The sequence below is a fragment of the Lycorma delicatula genome, chromosome 4 (genome assembly GCF_047948215.1).
Source record: "Lycorma delicatula isolate Av1 chromosome 4, ASM4794821v1, whole genome shotgun sequence".
In the NCBI taxonomy this organism is placed as follows: Eukaryota; Metazoa; Arthropoda; class Insecta; order Hemiptera; family Fulgoridae; genus Lycorma; species Lycorma delicatula.
This window is the reverse complement of record NC_134458.1, coordinates 37,807,266-37,827,799: the sequence shown is the minus strand read 5'-3', so window position 1 is coordinate 37,827,799 and position 20,534 is coordinate 37,807,266. Positions and strand designations below refer to the sequence as shown.

The window sequence follows — 20,534 nt, the reverse complement described above, 5'->3', positions numbered from 1 at the left end:
TGAGTAAAGTTCCAACAGGCTTTGACAAAAAACACGACTCCCGAAGGAGCCCCGCAACTCTGGCCTAAAGGAATGTCTGCAGTCTAACTCTCCCTATTTTCGCTACCGCTATATTCTCCGTATATCCAATGAATCCGCGATCTAAACATCGATTACAAAATTCTAAAACTCAGTTTTATTTATCAATAAGTCCCTCGCACGTTTATATGCGGGACAATCTTCTTATCTGCTGCTATGTTGAGCTGGCTTCCCAAGTCTGGTACAATTAATATATTTCAGCATTCCATCCGCCATCATTACTGGGCAATCCTTCATTAAGTGACCTTCCTTGAAGCAGAAAGGTCATAGCTCTTTCTCTTTGCAGAACTTTGCGCCTAAGACGGAGAACTTAAAATACCGGTTGATTCTAATGAAATCTATAATCTAACCAGCCTGGTACTCCACAAAGACTCTGCCTGTTTCTACAAAAGTAGTTCTAAGCTGCTTCTCGCACTCAATAAGAGACAATTAAGCGTAATTTAAGTGCACGTAAGGGGCATAAGTACTGTAACGGTCTAAGATATCGGTTAACGATAATAATAAAGAGTTTTTTAAAACTACGTTATAGCATTAGCATAAGGGTAATTTATATCAACATTTCACTGAAAAAACTGATTATCAGAGAGTTTTTAGAAATTTATAATTTCAGTTTCGTGGTTGAAGAAGCGGGTAACGATAGTTTTTGCTCCTTCTTGATCAGATGTATACCGGATAATAAAAATGACAGCGTAAATGTTTATGTTATTGATGTTGAAAGAAGGAGCATAGCGATTGTTTAGAAGTGGTATTTATTTGTTTTTATTTTTCAGAAATGTAACTGTATACAAGTTTTAACATTTAAATCAAAGAAAAAATACAGAAAAGAATATGCAAAAAAATTTTTAAACTCCACTGTTAAATTAAACATGGCGTTTAATCTAAGAGTGTTTTTTATATATTTTTTATTTTCTACTTTTTAGTCTTCATAATTTTATACTTTACAGCTGCGCTAGCGCACAGGTTTGAACTTATTTAGCGAAAGATCGGATCGGTACGTTTTACGGTGGGCGAGTGCAGTCAAAACATAGGGCTAAACGATTTAATTTCCGGATAACCAAGATCCGGTCGATCAAGAGTGTACTCGATGCGTTAAACAGTTAGCCCTCGAGCTGCTGATACATAGACGTTTGAATCGTGAAAATCGGACGTGCGATTGCCGAGATATTACGGTGGCACCCCATCGCACCCCCTCCAAAATTTCCGAACGGCGCCCCAGGAGCACTTGAAAATATTATCATCCAACGGGTACCACTAGGAGTGGATGGGGCATTGTCGAGGGGGGCTAAAGAAATTTTTCAGAACGTAGGACCGACCGCTTTCGAGATATTTGCGATTTTCGTCCGAAAATTCGGATCCGGTTAAAATGTACTAAATTTTCCCAAAATTTCGGTCGCCACTGTACAGAATCTCTAGTAGCAACTGTATACCCTAATATATATATATCTCACTTGTTTATAAAAATATTAGCGTGCTATCATTTAGCTCCAGTCGGTTATTATAGTAGGTAGTGCCCTACGTTTTGGTAAAATGATGTATTTCAAACATGTGCGAATTTTAAATCCAAACTTACCGTAAGAGGCTAGGTTATCAATCGCTAAAAAAATTTGCATGTAAACGAGGTTGCAAAAGTTCAAGGGGAATATTTTTCACTTAACACCTTAGGGGCATCTTAGCGACTTGAAAATGTTGCTAAAATGTATTGTCCTCAGGAGAAAATCTGTATGCAAAATTTCAGAGCAAATGGATAAGCGGAACTGCTTCAAAATTCGACTAAAGCTTCCAAACCATGAATCTCGCATACACATTCCATCTCGCTTACATAGTTCAAGAGCGAGTTAATATAAGAGTGGTAAAATAGCAGTCTTTGTAATTAAATTAACTTTCTCAGGAGCTGTATTTTCAGACAGTATTACGTAATAAACAATTAGGAGAGGAAATTGTTGAATAAAATAACATTTAAAAAATATATAAAAAAATTTTAAATGAAAAATTTAGAATTAACAAAACGTTATAAAGAATAATAACCTCCATATATAATGAAAAACCTTCAGAACTCGCTTTTAAAATATTCCTTTTTTTAATTTGTCTGTTTGCTTTATTTACTTACATAAAACGAGTGTAATTTTCTCCAAAATTTGAATAAGATGACTGTAACATAAAGAACCCTCTCATTGATGTTTAAACAGAATAAATATTATATTAATTTACTTTTTAATTTGAAAATATCAAACTTCAGCTTCTTTTTATCGGCATGTATGTGTGTATGCGTGCGTGCGAGTTTTATATAAGTAAGAAGAGATTGCCAAAAAACTAGAGCAGATACTTGTTTTAGTAAAATCAGACTGTTATTGAATTTGGAATATCAAAGCGATTAACCCTTTATGCAGCGAGCAGGGTAGTGTAAAGGAATATAATTACGTATATCAACTGTCAGATACATTAATTATTAATGCGGTAAATAACATTACCAAATTATAAATTAATAATTACATACGGCTGTTATTTAATAAACGTACTCATTCTATTTAGCGTTAGAATTTCAACAGAATTTAAAAAATAGCTGGTAAAGTCGTTACCAGCATCATCATTGAGGAGCAATCAATTAAATTTTAATATCTTAGTAGTGTAAATTTAAAATTATAATTCCCTACAGGAAAAAAGTCAACAATTCTTATCTGCACCCTTCTTATGTTTAATGTAAAAAAAATATTTTAAAAATCAAAATTATGGATTTGGTAAAATTAATAAAAAGTAATAAAATTTCACAAAAATTTATAGTATTTCGCTAAGATACTGTAAATATAAATTATTATACAGCTAAAAATTACGAAAATGAAATTTCTTTTGCACTATTTGAACCAAAAATAATTAAAAAAAAAAAAAAATGTTTACCTTTCTAGAGTTAAAAAATTGGAAACCTTTTCGTATTCTTAATATATCATTAAGAAAAAAATGTATAAAAACCAGATGCTTATACAAACATAGGGATTATTTTATTACGATAGGTACTATCTCCACAAAACTTCAAGCATTTTACAAAGATTCAAAGGTGCATTCTCGAAAATACATTGTTTGATTTTGCAAATTAAAAATTTTTAATATTATGAGGAGTGTAATAACTTTGTATAATATATGTTTAGAACCTGGAAGAAATTTTAATCAAATTATTGGAAAAATAGTAACCGTTTATATTCCTAATAAATACTAAAATTCAAGATTAAATTTCTCCAGAAAAAATTTCTGCAAAATTTGAGTTTCAGCAAATGAATGAAAATATTTTTAACCGCTGGATCAATATAATAAAAGAAAAACCTAAAAAGAGAAAAAAATAAAATTATAATTTACTGCAGTTATAAAAAAGAATTGAAAGCTCATCCAGTTCAACAAACCTTACTCAAAAATGAAAAATTAAAGGCTCTGAATCTGAAAATTGTGAGATATCCTTTCATGAAAAATTGTCTTATTTATTTGTTAGTACAAAAGTAGAGTTCCTATGGCAGAATTGTTACTCAACTTGATACAATAACCGGAATATTTAAACTCTCCATTATTATTTGTTATTCTAAAAATGGCAACTGTATCTACACCATGAGGGAAAACAAATGTGCTAATTCTCAGGGATGTATCCCTACCCACTAACTGCAATAACAAAATCATGCAAAATCATGATAAAATCATCATCACAGTTATTCGATACTACTAGCTGTTTCTTCTTTCAGCAGAACTTGCTTACATGTATTCAACTCCCCATAATATAGAAACGAGTATTATTGATATACTAGTAAGTAGTATTTAGGCAAGTAAGATGTATCTCCCGATGAAATAAGCAGATTGAAGAAGAAAAATAACGAATCTGGGAATTTTGAAAACGGATAGGGAGCGGAAACCATATGAAAATGCATTCGCTGACATTTAACAATAGTTTGCAATGGTCAAGGTTGTGAGTCGATTGAAAGCTTTTAATAGGTATCCGTTTATAAAATTACCTTAACACGATTAAGTAAACCATTCCCGATTGAAAACGTAAGAAAAGGCGTGATAATAAATATACAAAAAGGTATTTAAATTATATATTGAATTTGCATTAGATTAACGTTGTTAATATTAATATTGTTATTACATTAATGTTAACCTCCGTAGAAGTACCATAAAATTTTCTATTAAATGTTAAAAAAGCAAAAAAAAAGTTAATTCAAAACCGATATTTTAGGAAATAAAATTTACTATCAGAAGGATTTTAAATTTCACAATAAGATAATTATATTCATATAAAATAATAAAAAGAATGATAAAAAAGAAAAATAAAGAAAACCCAAAATAAAAAATAAAAGAAACGTTTTTTATTTATTTATTTTTTAATTCTCTAATTATTTTTTTTGGGATACTGTTTGATTTATAACAAAATAAAATAATTAATTTATTGTTACAATTCGTTTAAGAATTTTTAATTAGTATAACATAGTAATTACAAAGGCCTATGCTATACTACGGAATGTGAGTAGCATAGTAACCCAAATTCCGCACGATGTGTATTGTTAAGGCAATAATAGATTTTAATTGGACCTACATCCTTTAAGTTATTGCATTGTAATTACGCTTAACAATTATGCCGATCTGCTGTTGAATGGACCGTACAGTAGAAATCCGTCACTGAACTTGGGATATAATTACGAAAGTAAACAGATTATTTCTACATTTAAGTAAACAATACTAAACAAGTATTCGATTTAGATAGAAAGTATTCGATTGTGCAATGGGGATATACTAATGGAGTTATTAAGAAGCGAAAGAGTAGATTAGACAAACAGTACGTTAGTTAAAAGAATCAGTAAAAAGCTGTCGAAATGCTCAAACTGATGGGTTCACCTATGAAGAGGAGTAAGATAAGGGACTATGTTTATCATCGACTATGTTTAATAATTATTTTGAAAATAAGGTCATAAATCTCTACAGAACGAAGCGATCAGCGTAGTTATAAGGAAAATAAATTGTGTAAAATTTTCGGATGAAATATTGTTTTTAGAAGATGAATGGCATGTTATTAAACAGATGATTCAAAATTGAAAGACGTTATGACAAGAATGTGGAATGAAAATAAAATTTACGAAAACAAATGTAATGTTGGTAAAAGGTAAATAGCCCATGAATATCTAATCAAATGAAAAAAGCATACAATAAATAAAATAGTAGATACTTAGGACTGTATTAAACAGAAGGTTGCAAATGTAAAAACGAAAAAGAAAATCGAACAATAGCTTTTAAGGAATCGTCTAATAGAAAGAAACAGTTATGCAGTAAGACGACGGTAGGTATTAGGAACGCCTTTGACGTTATAACGTTTGGATTTTACTTCTTGATGGATATAAAATATGTACAATAAGACAAAGAAAATAGCAAAGGAAGGAGGCATTTTAAATGCGGGCATTGATGGGCTGGAGAAGGTTAAATGGACAGATATTAAAAATTGAAGAAGTAATGAAGAGATCAAACGAAAATAGAAGTTCTGAGAGAAGAAAGTCGATTAAAACAGTACTAAAATCAGTAGAAAGTGCAAAAAAGAAAGGCAGGGAAAGAATAAAAATTATAGTCGATCTAAAAAGAAATGGAAGCTACCAAGATCGTAAAAGTTTAATCAAGAACAGAGGAGAGTGGAGATGGACTTGCTACAACCAACTTGCCTGAGAATAAATGTAACTACGATGATGCAAATAAATAATAACAGCAGATGTTAAAAAGAATATTAGTTTTAATGAGTAATCAATCTGTCACGTTTTTTGCTTATGACTGTCAGCGACGATAACTATATAAAAATATAAACTTTTGCTAACAGAAAATCGAACCAAAATTTACAATAAAATGATTTTAATCACTTTTTTCAATTCAAATTATTTTTCTCGACCGAGATTAGAGAATTTCAATATTCTCCGGTGAATGCCGACATACCAAATATGTCGCTGAAAGACCGCAGTATTTGCTCTTATTCGGACCTTCACCGGTATATGTCGACAAACACAGATAAGCTCTGGTGGGGGTTGAAATAATAACTAGAAATAAGAAAAAAACACCCAATAACAAAAGGAAAAAAGATTACGAGAAACCCTCGTAAAAAAAGGAAGTTTAAATTTAAACCATACAACCTACGTTCGCTTAGCTTGCTAACCTCGTCTTTTCTTTTCTTTTCTTTTCCTGTTTAGCCTCCGGTAACTACCGTTTAGATAATTCTTCAGAGGATGAATGAGGATGATATGTATGAGTGTAAATGAAGTGTAGTCTTGTACATTCTCAGTTCGACCATTCCTGAGACGTGTGGTTAATTGAAACCCAACCACCAAAGAACACCGGTATCCACGATCTTGTATTCAAATCCATATAAAAGTCGTTTACTAGGACTTGAAGGCTGGAACTCTCGACTTCCAAATCAGCTGATTTGGGAAGACGCGTTAACCACTAGACCAACCCGGTGGGTTTGCTAATCTCGTCTAATTAACGTTAAATATACAAATTATAAATGTTATTCTCCAACACTGAAGGCGATTAATCAAATTCACCACATTCAGCACGCACTAATTGTAAAAACTGAAAAAACTATTTTTATAAAAAACTGAACAAAGGGCAAACCATCTGACCATTTATTTATATCGTTATCGTTCATCCATGCAGTTAACATATTCTGTATATCGTGATTGGTCTTTCAATTTATAAAATGCTGAAAATTTGATTAATTTTTTTAATAAATGCGGTGAATTTGATTAATCGCAACCAGTGCTGGAGAATAACATATATAATTTGTATTTTTTCAGGATTTTTTGAAATTCAGAGTTTAAAGAGTTAAAATTGAGTAAAAATGAAATTTACTATATTTTTTTTCAATTTTTCGGTAAAAAATGAAGGTATCAACTTGAGTTTTTCTGTGTGTTATCTTCATTTGAATATCTAAAAAACAATTTCTACACTTTTTGAAATTCGACCTTGAAAAGGATGAACAAAGGTAAAAATATTTCGAACAATGATTGCAAATTTTTCCCATTTCCGACTATACTAAACTAGAAATTCAATTATTTAGGCTTGCACATACTCTTCAGCTAAATATCTGAAAACCATTTTCGGGTTTTATGAATTTTATTAGTTTAATGGGTAAAAAACTTTTTTTTTTTTTTTTTTTAATTTTTGCCGTTTTAAGCTACCGATACTGAATCTTTAAGAGATTTGGTAACACTGTGATGGTAATTTTTGTCTGTAATTCTGATTATTTATTTCGCCAGCGAAGCCGCAACCAGAAATCTAAAAACCAATTAATGGATCCTGTACCGACCAAACTGTTACTTTTAAGAAATTACAATAGACTGATAGTTTTTATAATTGAACAGGCTTTAATTTTTATTTATCATTATTATTCTCACAAGCATGGGTTTAATAAACACGGGAGCGAAGCGAGCCCTGACCGAGACGGGAAATGCAAGTAACCATATAGTGCGGGCGAATCCGAGACAGGATGCTAGTGTGTTGTGTGTGCGCGCGCGCGCGTAGATATACAAATATATAGATTTCTTTTATGTATAATTGACTACAATTTTTGATTTCGATTTTGTTTAATAGGTATCTAATTCTTCTCCCCCATGCTCCAATTCCATATTGGAATATAGATTGGGCGTAGGTTGAATATATCGTTTTTACAATTTTCCACGATCCCGTTTTCATTTTCTAAATGTTATAAGATCTTCGAGTTAACTTTTCAAAATTATTTCTATACTAATTACATTCTGTTTGTGCATCTTAGATGAGTTAAAAACACATGAAATACAGTTGAAAAGTGATCGTGATTGTTGATTCAAAAATACTGATGGTCATATATTTAAATCTATTATCTACATTATTAAAAAATAAATGATCAAGGCAAAATTTGTGATCTTTCATAATTCGTGTGTTTATTTATATATGAAAGCAATGTATAGTTGCTCCAGCGAATCTACGAGTTGTGACGTCACGTGCTGATATTTCATTATATTACTATTTTCCAAAACATTATTTTTGCGCGTAACTATTATTTTTATTTCATTTTTCGACTTACAAACAATATGGGCACCCAAACAATACATTTAAGTTGTTGTGTGTTCAATTCGTTCCACTTGAGTTCATTACATGTATAAAAATGCTTAATGACTCAATATTGTAAATAATAACATCTAGTTAACCAATGACTAATGCTCTGATTGGTATTATGTACAGGACTATAAAAATTTATACTTGCAGTTAGAAATGATGTCTTTCGTCACTATTATATTTAGATCCGTCATTCGTAGTACACAATGTGTGTGTAAAGAAATAAACTCAGTCCAGTTTATATCGTGTTCAGTGAAGGAATTCGGATAGCGTTTTTTGCGGCCATATTATTTTAAAATGACTTAACTGTTTTTCGCAAATATTTTGTAATATATTATTTTTTGTTTTTGTTTTTTTTTTTGTTCGTGTGTTATTAGTGCGGTTTTTTAAGGCAGAATTTAAATCAGTAGTTAAGAAAAAAAACTTAGTAGTCAAGCACGTGAAATTATCAATAATGTTTATGATTTTATGAAAAGAAGCTCTAAAAGTAGGTAAATTAACTGACGACAAACTTATAACTTGCATTCAAAAATGCGAAGAAAGAACTGCTGCTGCTTGTGGGATATCAAGAACACAGGTTCAAAAACTCAAACCCACCGGGTTGGTCGAGTGGTGAACGCGTCTTCCCAAATCAGCTGATTTGGAAGCCCAGAGTTCCAGCGTTCAAGTCCTAGTAAAGCCAGTTATTTTTACATGGATTTGAATGCTAGATCGTGGATACCGGTGTTCTTTGGTGTTTGGGTTTCAATTAACCACACATCTCAGGATTGGTCGAACTGAGAATGAACAAGACTACACTTCATTTACACTCATACATTTCATCCTCATTCATCCTCTGAAGTATTATCTAAACGGTAGTTACCGGAGGCTAAACAGGAAAAAGAAAGAAAGAAAGGTTCAAAAACTCAAAAGAGAAAAAAAAAGGCAAGATTCTTCAATCAACATCCCAATCGTGTTCTTTCAGAACGTCGAAAAATTATAAACGACGTTCGAAACCTGTCAGTGGACTGGACAGTTTTGATTTAGGAGTAGTTAAACAAACAGTTAATGAATTTCATTCAAAGAATGAATTACCTACTTTAAAAAAAATAAGGCAAGAACTTTAGTCATCTATTGATTTTAAAAGCAGTGAATCAACTTTGGCTGTTATTTTGAAAGGGTTAGGTTTCAAATGGCGTAAAACTGGAAATAATTGAAAACTTTTAACTGAGAAATCTGATATGAGGCGGAAGAGAATTGAATATTTGCAGGCAATTACTAAATACAAAGCAATGCTACAATTGTTTATTTGGATGAAACGTGTGTTTTAAGTTCACATTGTTCGACAACGTTGTGGTCTGATGGTATTGTTGAGAGACTTCATTTGCCGATTAATAAAGATGACCGTTCAATATTAATTCATGCTGGAGGAGAAATCGGTTTGATTTCTAACTTATTACTAACTTGGAAAGCCGGTTCGAAAAGTGGCGACTACCATGAAAACATGAATACGGACAATTTTATGAAATGGGCGCGTGAAAAATTGATTCCAAATCTTCCACAAATGTCAGTAGTAGTTGTTGATAACGCTCCTTATCACAATAAAAGTATTGATAAAGCGTCAAATTCTAACTCCAGAAGAAAAGATATTAGACTCCCCCCATACCATCCTGATTTGAATCCGATCGAGATGGTATGGTCAGCCGTAAAAAGACATGTGGCGAGTCATAACACAACATTTTCTTTCACAAATGCTGAAATATTAACTACGTAGATAATTAATTCCATGAATGGAGATGGAAACCCTATTGTGAAAAAGTAAAAAAAATATTGAAAAAGAGTATGAAAAACTGGAACCACTGATACATGAAATGACAGAACGTTTTATTGTACGTGTAGAATCTGATAATGAAAGTGACCGTGATAGTGATTCGTTTAGCGAGGATGGTGAACTCGGTAGAAGTTTAAATTAGATGCATGAAGAAAATTCATGTAAGCTTTTGTTTATTATTAAAAATTAATAATTTAGTACAAATAAAGGTTATAAAAGAATTAATTACGTATTGTTTATAATTGGTAAATTTAAATATGATAGTTATTACTGCGTACAATATAATAATAAGTAATACTTCGATTTGATTTGCGGAGTTGATATTTTCAGGCCGAGAATAATAGGTAGTCTGTTTATGACGTCACAAGCGCGTACATTGGCTGGACCAAGTATGTTATTTTCTTATATACAAAATGTAAATATATTATTTAAATGATTTTATTAAAAACATATTTATTTATTATGCGCTCGATTACGATGAAATTATTATTTAAAATATTTATATTATTATCACCATAATCGTCAAGGCTAATAGTAAATTTATTAACGCCGCTATTTGGAAATGTATAAATATCCATTATGTTTCCCGGTTTGTTATCATCAAGAATTACTTCAACGCTTCATATATTTCCTTCCGATAAATTCATACAGTACAATTCTAAATTCATAAATATTTTTAACGAAGATACATATACTACCAAATTTATTGAGATTAGTAGGTTTATTTATGATCTTATAATCGTTCAAACCGGAATCAAAAGGTCTATCGAGAGTCACCCAAGTCGCTGTCAACACAATGAAATCAAAACATATTTAAAAACTAATTTAATGGCGTAAAACGTTATCGAATTTTTTTTTAAGCCACAAATATTCATTTTATAGACTCTGATGAATCCAATACTATACACATTCGAATCAATCTGAGGTAAATAATAAACTATTTACCCATCAATCTTTGATAAGTTTCAAAGAGTTCCATTCGTTCATTAATACTAGCCATTTAAAAAAATAAATTATCGTATACTTAAGTAACAAATGTATTTTAAAAACTAAAACTAAATCAAACTATGAGCTATTTCCATTTCCTTCAAGTCGTTTAAGCCGGTGATCTGTGGCTCTTGCTTCCTCATCCTCGCGTATAAAAACTTTCTCTTTTAGGGTCCAGGAAAATTTGTAGCCTTCTGTTTTAAAACTTTTCTTGGCTTCGTAAAGTAGATTTTTGTAGTATACCGATGAGTTTTCGTTGATCGGATGAGTTTGCCGGACCGATCGGATATTAAGATTTTTATTTATGTGAGATATCGAAAATATTTTGCTACTGTTTGGATCTTCACTATTTTTTAATCCCTCACGAAATTTTTTATATTCCGAAATCGATGAATTTTCAATTTTCTGTCCGCGAATGATACTAATATTAGTGGGGTCTTATTTTTCCTTGCCGAGAGTCAAAGTACCGCATTAAAAATGTTTGATATCAAACAATATAAAACAATTTTAAATATAACTTGCGGCTACATTTAAAATTTCATTACAATTTTCATATTTGTACCTGGGATCTAGTCAATATCTATGTTATTGCTATTACAGTATCATTCTAATTCTCGTAATTGAATCTCTTTTCGTATATTTTTGTTTGTAGGGTTTTGTTTTTTTTGAACTTAATCATGTTATAATCGCTTCTGTATAATCCACTTTTTTTTAGAAAACATTTCAATGGCTTTGGACAATTCAGAGACCTGTTTGTTTGTGATATGAATTTCCGTTTTTAATTCGCCAACCTCTTGGTTTACTGTTTACTATTATTACTAAATAACACACACACACACACACTAACAGAGAGAGAGAGAGAGAGAGAGAGAGAGCGATGTATCGATACTCGTGTATATATATATATATATAAACAAAATTAAAAAAAAAAGTATATATACATTTATATGTACAAATTAATATATATATTAATTTGTATATTATTACAAATAAATTTGTGGGAAAATAACAACTTTTTTAGTGTTAGTCGCATTACTGTCCTTAAAAGAAAAATATATATAATGTAAATAAATTTAGGTAACAATTTGTTGATCGGTTATATAATACATAACCGCAATATAATACATTTATAGTACCAACACAACGACAAAGCCGATTAATCTATTTTTTAATTACGTTTCTTTCTATATTTTTCTTAGAAAGCAATTACTAATTTTTTTTTTCTGTTTAACCTCTGGAACCACCGTCAGGATTACTTCAGAGGATGATATGTGTGAGTGTAGTCTTGTACAGTCTCAGGTCGACAATTTCTGAGATGTGTGGTTAACTGAAACCTTTTTCCTTTTTTCGGTTTAGCCTCCGGTAACCATCATTCACATAATACTTCAGAGGATGAATGAGGATGATATGTATGAGCGTAAATGAAGTGTAGTCTTGTATAGTCTCAGTTCGACCGTTCCTGAGATGTGTGGTTAATTGAAACCCGACCACCAAAGAACACCGGTATCCACGATCTAGTATTCAAATCCGTGTAAAAATAACTGACTTTACTAGGACTTGAACGCTGCAACTCTCGACTTCGAAATCAGCTGATTTGCGAAGACGCGTTCCCCTCTAGACCAACCTGGTGGTCTACAGGGGAACGCGTGGGTAATTACTAAACCCGGTGGGTAATTACTAAATTATTGTAATAGTCGTAGTTAACGTTTCCTAAAATATAAAGACCTTTACGACAATAGATAACCGCTAATATACTGCAAAACATCTAGGAAAATCAATCAATAATCGTTTTGATGTATTATTTTTACAAACTTTTGCAATTATTTAAGTGTACAATTTTTTTTAATGTTCCAGTAATTAAATTTAATGAAAAACTCAACGAAATATGTCGATGCAGAGTTTAAAATTAAAAAAAAAAATTTCCGTGTATTTTTAAATTTCGGAAAATGTTTATTTTCATACGAAGTTAATATCATTTAAAGACACTTTTAAAAAAATTGTAGAAACTTTACTGAAAAATATTGGCGTGGAAATTCTGTAAATAGTCGGTCAGTTATTTTTGTGGGAATGGAAAAAAACGGAAGTACAGTCAAATTCCTGTAACTCGAATACCTATAACTCCAAAATTTCTACAACACGAAATTTATTCTTTCCCGGCCGTATTGTATTACGTTTTATGGAAATATAATTCCTTTAACTCGAACAAAAATCCTAAAAGTTGAAGTAATAAATTTGATAAGTTAATTACAACAACAAACAAACCCAAATTTAGCATTAGGCCTATAATACTGATCCTATTTTCAGTTCATAAAGATGAAAGAAGCATGCTTCACTTCCGCTATTACGTGGTAAAAAGAGGTAGAATCATCATACAGTAAAGAGGGAAGCGAAATCTTATACGTCAGGCGTTAATATTCACCGGAACTCGTTTGTCATAAGAAGATACTTCTATAAAGGACATTGACTGATACGGTCTATGTGTCTTTATAACCGTCTCAGCTCGTATGCATAGTTTTCGTATATCTATTTGGATTTGTTTGCTACTGTAACCAAGTGTGTTCTTTTTCTGTTTTAGAGAGGTTTAAAAACAATCGAGATCAAAATTTACGTATCAGTAGACCAAATTTACATGAAAAAGCCGAGTTTCAATAGTATGCACTTCAAAGCTAATGTTGGTTAGCTTAATAAGTTTAGGTAGGTATGGAATAATTTTTAAAAAATGTTCATGGTGAAAGTGTCAGTGTAAATGAAGAAGTTTGTAATATGTGGATAAACGGTATGCTAAAAGAAATTATGAGCACATACAAAGAATCTGACATTTTTAACGCTGACGAAACTGGTCTGTTTTACAAATGTTTACCTGACAAACTTTTAAAGGTGATAAATGCCATGGTATAAAAGGAAGTAAAGACCGTGTCACAGTTCTTTTAGGTGCGAACATGTCGGGGATAGCAAAGTTGAAACCTCTCTTAATTGTTAAACTGAAAAATCCACGTTGTTTCGCTAACGTTAAATCTTTGTCTACACGATACAAAGCCAATAGAAAAGCGTGGGGTACTAGTGAAATCTTCAAAAAGTGGTTATTCAAATCGGATCATTATTATCATTCAAAAAATAGAAAGATTGTTCTATTTTTTGCCAACTGTCCGGCACATCCAAAACAGTTTCCTCAGGATTTGTTATCGATAAAATGGGTTTTCTTTCCACCAGATGTTACCTCTAAACTCCAACCAATAATGGATCAGGGCATTATACAACATTTTAAGCAAATGTAAAGGAAAAGGATTATAATGAAAATGTTACCAGAAATTAATCTTTTTCATTGTCTGTGGGAAAGTAAAAAATCTTTGAATGATGTGACTGAGCTAACAAACTGTTTTAAAAAAGCTAGATTTAAATACTTACAATAACCGGTTATTTTGTCGGAATGTGAACAAACTAGCAGTGAAAACCTTTGTTCTAACAACAACAATGGTGATGATGTTGACGATGATAATGGTTGGCAGTCAGTTACCGATGTTTTGCAAATACCCAGCGACGTAACTTTTCGGGATTATGTTACTATAGACGATGATTTGGTAGTACCCGAATACCCTACTGACGAAGATATTGTAATCAATACGATTAACGCTAAGACAAATTAGAATGACACCATAGAGACTGATTCGGATAACGAAAATGATGAACACCGCATACCGACCTCAACTTTAATGGGAGTTACGGATAGCGTTGATTCTGTTCGACGATTCGTTGAACAGAATCCTGGTACATCAGATTCTGGTACATCATCTTTTGATGATGTACCAGAATCGGTTTTTTTCGCTGTGGCAGATATAGAAAAATGATTGACTGCGCTGCATCAGAGTAAACGTCAGAAAACATTCAACAATTTTTTTAATCGATTTTAGTTAGCCTTTTGTATTTTTCAATCATTAACGATTTTTTCCAATACACTAATTATCAGTGAGAAAAAAATGTGATTAATGTACAGTATTTTTGTGTGTATTTATTAGCCTACATTTTGTTTAGTGTCTTCCGCAGTAATGAATACTTTTCAGATAAGTTAAGTTTAATTTACTAACTACATACATACTAACCAGTAGAACGTACTGTATAATGTATTTATAATGCTGAATCATGTCATGTAATAATATTGACTATCATGTCATGATATAATAAGACTATGTATGGAAAAAATGGAATGTTTTCTTAAATAGTGCTGTACATTTTACGTAAGTGAATTTACAGCGTTAGTAATTTCGTAACATGTATTATTCTCTAGCTCGAATTTCACGTAAGTCGATTTGTTTTTTATTCCCTTGAATATTCGTGTTATAGGAATTCATTTCATAAAAATAAGTAATGTTAGTAGTGTTAATCTCACGCGATCCATTTTCATTTTCATTTATTTAAAACCAATACCACAATATCTCTTCCGAAGGGCAGTTTTTATGTTATTATTTTACGTTTTTTTAGTTTTTTTGGTCTTAAAAGGATCTGCATGAAATAAAATGGACAAAAAATTAGGTTTTTGTTTTTTTTTAACATTTCTAACGTTCCCAAATAATTTTTTATAACATTTCACTACATCGTATTATTATACACGATTCACATCTATATTGGTAAAAAATATATTTAAAAAAGGCCACTCCCTTCAGTTTTGTTTTTTTTCAAGTAATCGAATAAAAATATTTATTTTTGTACACATTCTGACTTCTAAACTCGATTTAACGTTTTTATCAAAAGCTAAACTCGAACTAAAAAAAATCATAATCTTTACCCTAGAATAAAGATACTCAAAAAATTACACATCGGCCGTAATTCATGTGATTAAATGGATCCTAAGTGGAAGAGTAGACCTCCAACTACGAAATGAACTCGGATAGCAGATGGGATTTCAACTCTACTAAGAATTAAGTTTACGTTCGATCCACTGTCGATTATGTTCGCTTAATTTGCATTAAAATTAAAGTTTTGTTCTAAAATGTAGGTAAAATATTAATGAAGTTACAGAACACAGTTATGAGGCGTGATTTTCATCAGATACATTCCGAAAGAAACGATCGATGATAGGGTATAGAAATGTGAACGCGTATACAATAAGTTTCACATACTCTTCGATCAAAGTATGACGGTAAAACGCACGCTCTTAGAAAACGGGAGACAATCAGGACAAGTTTAAAATGAATAGATCGTTTTCCTTTCATGTGGAGTGTTTCTGACACAATAAGAGTGGATGCTGCTTAAAACTTAACAGCCTTTCTCTTTAATAACGTTTTCAGACGTAAAGTTGCTCGGTTTAGCCTCAAGGTGTACTGGCTTATATAAATTCTCTCTTGTTCTGATATGAAATAAAACTGCTGATAATTGCTTTCCTCTTTTGTACTTGAAACTGCACAGCGAAAAAAAATCTGTCACGGTATATCATTAAGTTCACTTTACATACTTATAGCACAATGACTAGAGCATTATTATTATTTTATTTTGCTTAAAACATAAAATTGTATTATAGATTTCGTCATCTTTTATCAAATGACAAAAAAACAACAAATATATATATATATATACACGCGCGCGTGTATGTATAAATAAGATGATACATTACTTAGCTCTTAGCCTTAATAAAGCTACTTTTTTTTTTATTGTCAAACCACTTTTATCGTTAGTTTTCCACTTTTTATGTTAGTTTTTCCACCATTCGTTTTATGAAAATACAATAAATGAAAAGAACGACTTTAAAAATCAGTTAAACAAATAATACAAATTAAATGTAAATATAACACTTCGAATAGTAGTCAAGTTCTAACGGGGAATATTAATCGTTAAATAAAAAACGAAAAAAATTAATTAAGTGCGCTCAGGAAAAAAATCTTTTTTTAAAACTGTATCAATCATAATCACTTCGAAGATAAATTCAACTCGAGTAGCCTATTAAAAAGTTTCAAAGACAATGGACAACCGCGAATTAGCCCCTTATTCACCGACGGTGATTTAGATATGTTACCATCTGTAGCCACTTTTATAAATGTACCACCACATGCTCCTGCTATAACCATTACAAGGTGTTTACGAATAGTTATAATTGATAGTTTATACGGTGATGAAAAGTAATTAAATAAAGTAGTTTATTATGATTTCAATACATCACATTGTAGGTATGGAATTGTTTTATGAGAGTGCTTTATCATATAGTTAATAAAATTTTTTTTTAATTCAAAAAATTGCCGCAAGGTCTATACAAAATAAAAGGAAACGGTCGATTTGTTTGTTTCGATAGATCACCTCGCAGTTTAATGTTTGTATTTGAATGAAGATTTGTTTATGAACTGATTACGTTCTACCGAATCGATTAATTCCTTCCCTCTTAGAAATCTGTTACTTAGCCTCTTAACAATATTATACTTTAGTAAAGTCTATAACATGTACTACCGGAAATATTTTATTTAATACAATAAAAATGTTTTTATTTTTTTTTTATTTTATAAATTTTTAATAAAATCAATCGATTTATCAAAACGCAGGTTTCGTTTAACAGAACTTTTATGTCCCAAATCTTTCATGTCCTAAAAAGAATCTTAAAAAAAATTAATACAGAAGTAGAAATTAAATTTAAGATAAAGAAAGTTTCTTGAACGTACATCCAAGTCTATCATCATTATTCATTAAAAAATAATTTTTTTTTTTGATTCAGTGTTTAGGAAGTAACAGATAAAGAGAAAAAAAAGTTGCAACGTAGTTAAAAATCAGTTATTCTCTTTTATTTTTAAATATACTGTTAAAAATTACATTAAAAGAGTAATTACAAATAACTTACCGTTTTGTTGTAAATTTTCCAGTATCTCTGTTTATTTGAAAATAACGTGCGTCGCTAGAGGGTCCATCTTCATCTTTAAGTTGATAGAAGATTTTAGCGTTCGGATCATCGATATGGTATGCTCTCATTTTAGCTATCAGAACCCCCGAAGGTGCGGCCGAATATATACGGGGTTCATGGTCTAGCTCGGAGAATCTCAAGTTTCCTAAAAATAATTTTACAAATTTAATATTTAATAATTTGAAAATATTAACATTAAAATTAAAAATTAACATAAGTGTTTTAAATTATAGCTATAAAATTACAAACTTATTTAAAAAATGTTTCTGAATCACATTTTCGTTTATATATTTTACGTCATCTTAGTATTTTATTTCCCTCGTCTTAATTTTAATATGTACTTGTATTCACAATTCGTTCCTAATTTCACTATTTTTGTTTTACTTTAACGGAAAAGATGCGATTTCTTTTTGCCATCAGTCATTCGACGAGTTAGATGATTTGTTTCTGCTTTCTAATTATTTAACCTCAACATTTTAATCGCATCCTGAATCTAGGTTATCTATAGGTTTTATATTTTTACAGATATTTACTTATATATTTTTTTTTACTTTATATTTTTTTAATATATACATTTACAGATTTACTCTTTACTCTATAATGAAAAAAATAAATATCTCATAATCTATGACTCGATAAATATTTCTTTACAAGATTTTGTCATTGAGTTTTTCTATATTAACAGTATAACATTCTAATAGAACGCGGTTTAAAATGTAACCCTTAATCACAAAAGACAAATAACCATCGAAGGTGGGCAAAAAATTTGATAGTTATTTGTACCGATTCCTTTTATTAAATCAGTAAATAAACTTGAATAAGGAATTCAAGTTTTATGTATACTGCCCATTTCTAATAGCGTCTTTCTTTTAACAGAAATTTTATTTTAAAAATATTTAAAAATTAATACTGGCAATAGCACCGGTTTTTTAAGGAAGAAGTAAAGCTACACAGCTCTTTAAAATATATCATCCATATAATATACCCTGTAGAAAATATAACATCGTAGGATTTACGACGTAGTCTATAAAAAAAAGAAGAAGCTGAAGAAGTCAAAAAAAAAAAGAAAAAAAAAGAAGAAGTCAGTAACCGGCTGGATATTTTATGAGTGAATGAATAAATTTTATTTATTAGTTCCCAGTAAACATTTACTATTGCTTAAATTAATAAAATTGAAAAAAGTATTGTTCAGAAATAATGAACGTGAAAGTAGATTTTATTGAAGCATTATAGAAAATTAAAAAAGAATTTCGTATGTATTAAATCTTTTTTCTTTTGAAAATAATAGATTATTCTTATTATTTAAGATATTTTCATTACATAAGACACAACTGTACACTATGTGTAACTTACCTATTTAATTTTTAGTATTCAATGTAAGACATAAAAGTGAGAAACAATTTTTACTACAAAGAAAACAATTTAAAAAAATGTTTCACATATAAATTTTATATATGAATTTTTTTCTTTTTTTTCTGACCTCTATTGAGTATTTTCGCAAAGATCTGTAATTTCTCAGAATGAATTTTTTAGTATAATAAATTAACATTTTTAAAATGCAAAATCATTAAAATAACAAAAGAATACTGACATTTTATTTCTGTTACTGTGATAGTAAAAATTTATCTCAACGGTTTTAAAATTTTAATTAGGTTCTGAAATAATTTATTCTAAAAAATCCGTTCTGAATATCCATAAGTCTCTGCAAATGTACTCAACGGAAATCACAAAAAAAAAGCAGCGAGTGCAAAAATACTTTATTTAATTGTTAATAAATTCTACTGCTAGATGGTGTAATTTTTTAATATTTACAAAGAAATTACTGAAAAAATAGATTTTATGATACTGAAGTTATTTTAGCGCGGTTGAAATACCTTGTAAAACTGAAAACTTGTAAAATTGTAAAGTAGGGTTCTTAAAATAGTATGTAAAAAGTTTAAATAGATAAAATTTGTATGACGTAACACTTGATACGTGAATTTTGATTAAACAATGAATTGATTACAAAAAAAAATTACATAAGTAAAATAAACCGACAAGAATAAGTCCCAACATATACATAAGGTGGGATATTAAAGTGCAAAGAAAATTTCCAAAATAATAGCAAAATTCGATACAAAAACCTTTTAATAGAAAATTTGTGACTGAAATTGATACGGTGGAAAGTTTATTCTCTTTTGTACTGACCTATTTATACATGACGGCATTATGTCTAAACAAGTGATTTCCAAACTATGCGCCGCGGCGCCGCGAAATATTGTAAAAGCTTCATAATTAATTGAACCGAGATATTTGTAATTATTAATTTAATTTTTTAAATTAAAAAAAAAATGAAGATACACGAGTTTTATTTTTTTTTTATCTCTTACTTACGAGTAGTCATACATTTACTTAGGGTAAGGCGCCATGGAAAAATTTTAATTGAAAAAGGGCACCGCGACTAGAAAAGTTTGGGAACCACTGGTCTAAACTATCGTAACGCATGCACTGTGAAACGGATTGTCCCCCACCAATTCAGCTACCTGTTACAGAACACTAAATTCAAATATAAGTTCCAAAAATTTTGGCCAAAATTCATTTAAGTTCAACTTTCAATATTCAAATCGGAAAGAAGCAAATGAAATGGAATAAGCAATTACATAAACCTCCAGATATAATGTAAAATACCAAAGTTTCGCAAAAAAG

The 20,534-nt window shown here is 30.3% G+C and overlaps 1 protein-coding gene across 4 annotated transcripts in view; it reads right to left on the bottom strand.

Annotated features, from left to right (window-relative positions):
- The window catches only part of LOC142323283 (uncharacterized), a 309,143-nt gene that overhangs the window by 198,014 nt on the left and 90,595 nt on the right, over positions 1–20,534 (bottom strand). For all 4 annotated transcript variants that reach the window (XR_012756071.1, XR_012756070.1, XM_075362730.1 and 1 more), the window contains exon 3: positions 17,790–17,994. Coding sequence is in view for 2 of the 4 variants with exons in the window: in XM_075362730.1 (XP_075218845.1) it covers positions 17,790–17,917 (128 nt within the window). In the remaining 2 variants the exon portion in view is untranslated. The remainder of the gene's footprint in view (positions 1–17,789; positions 17,995–20,534) is intronic.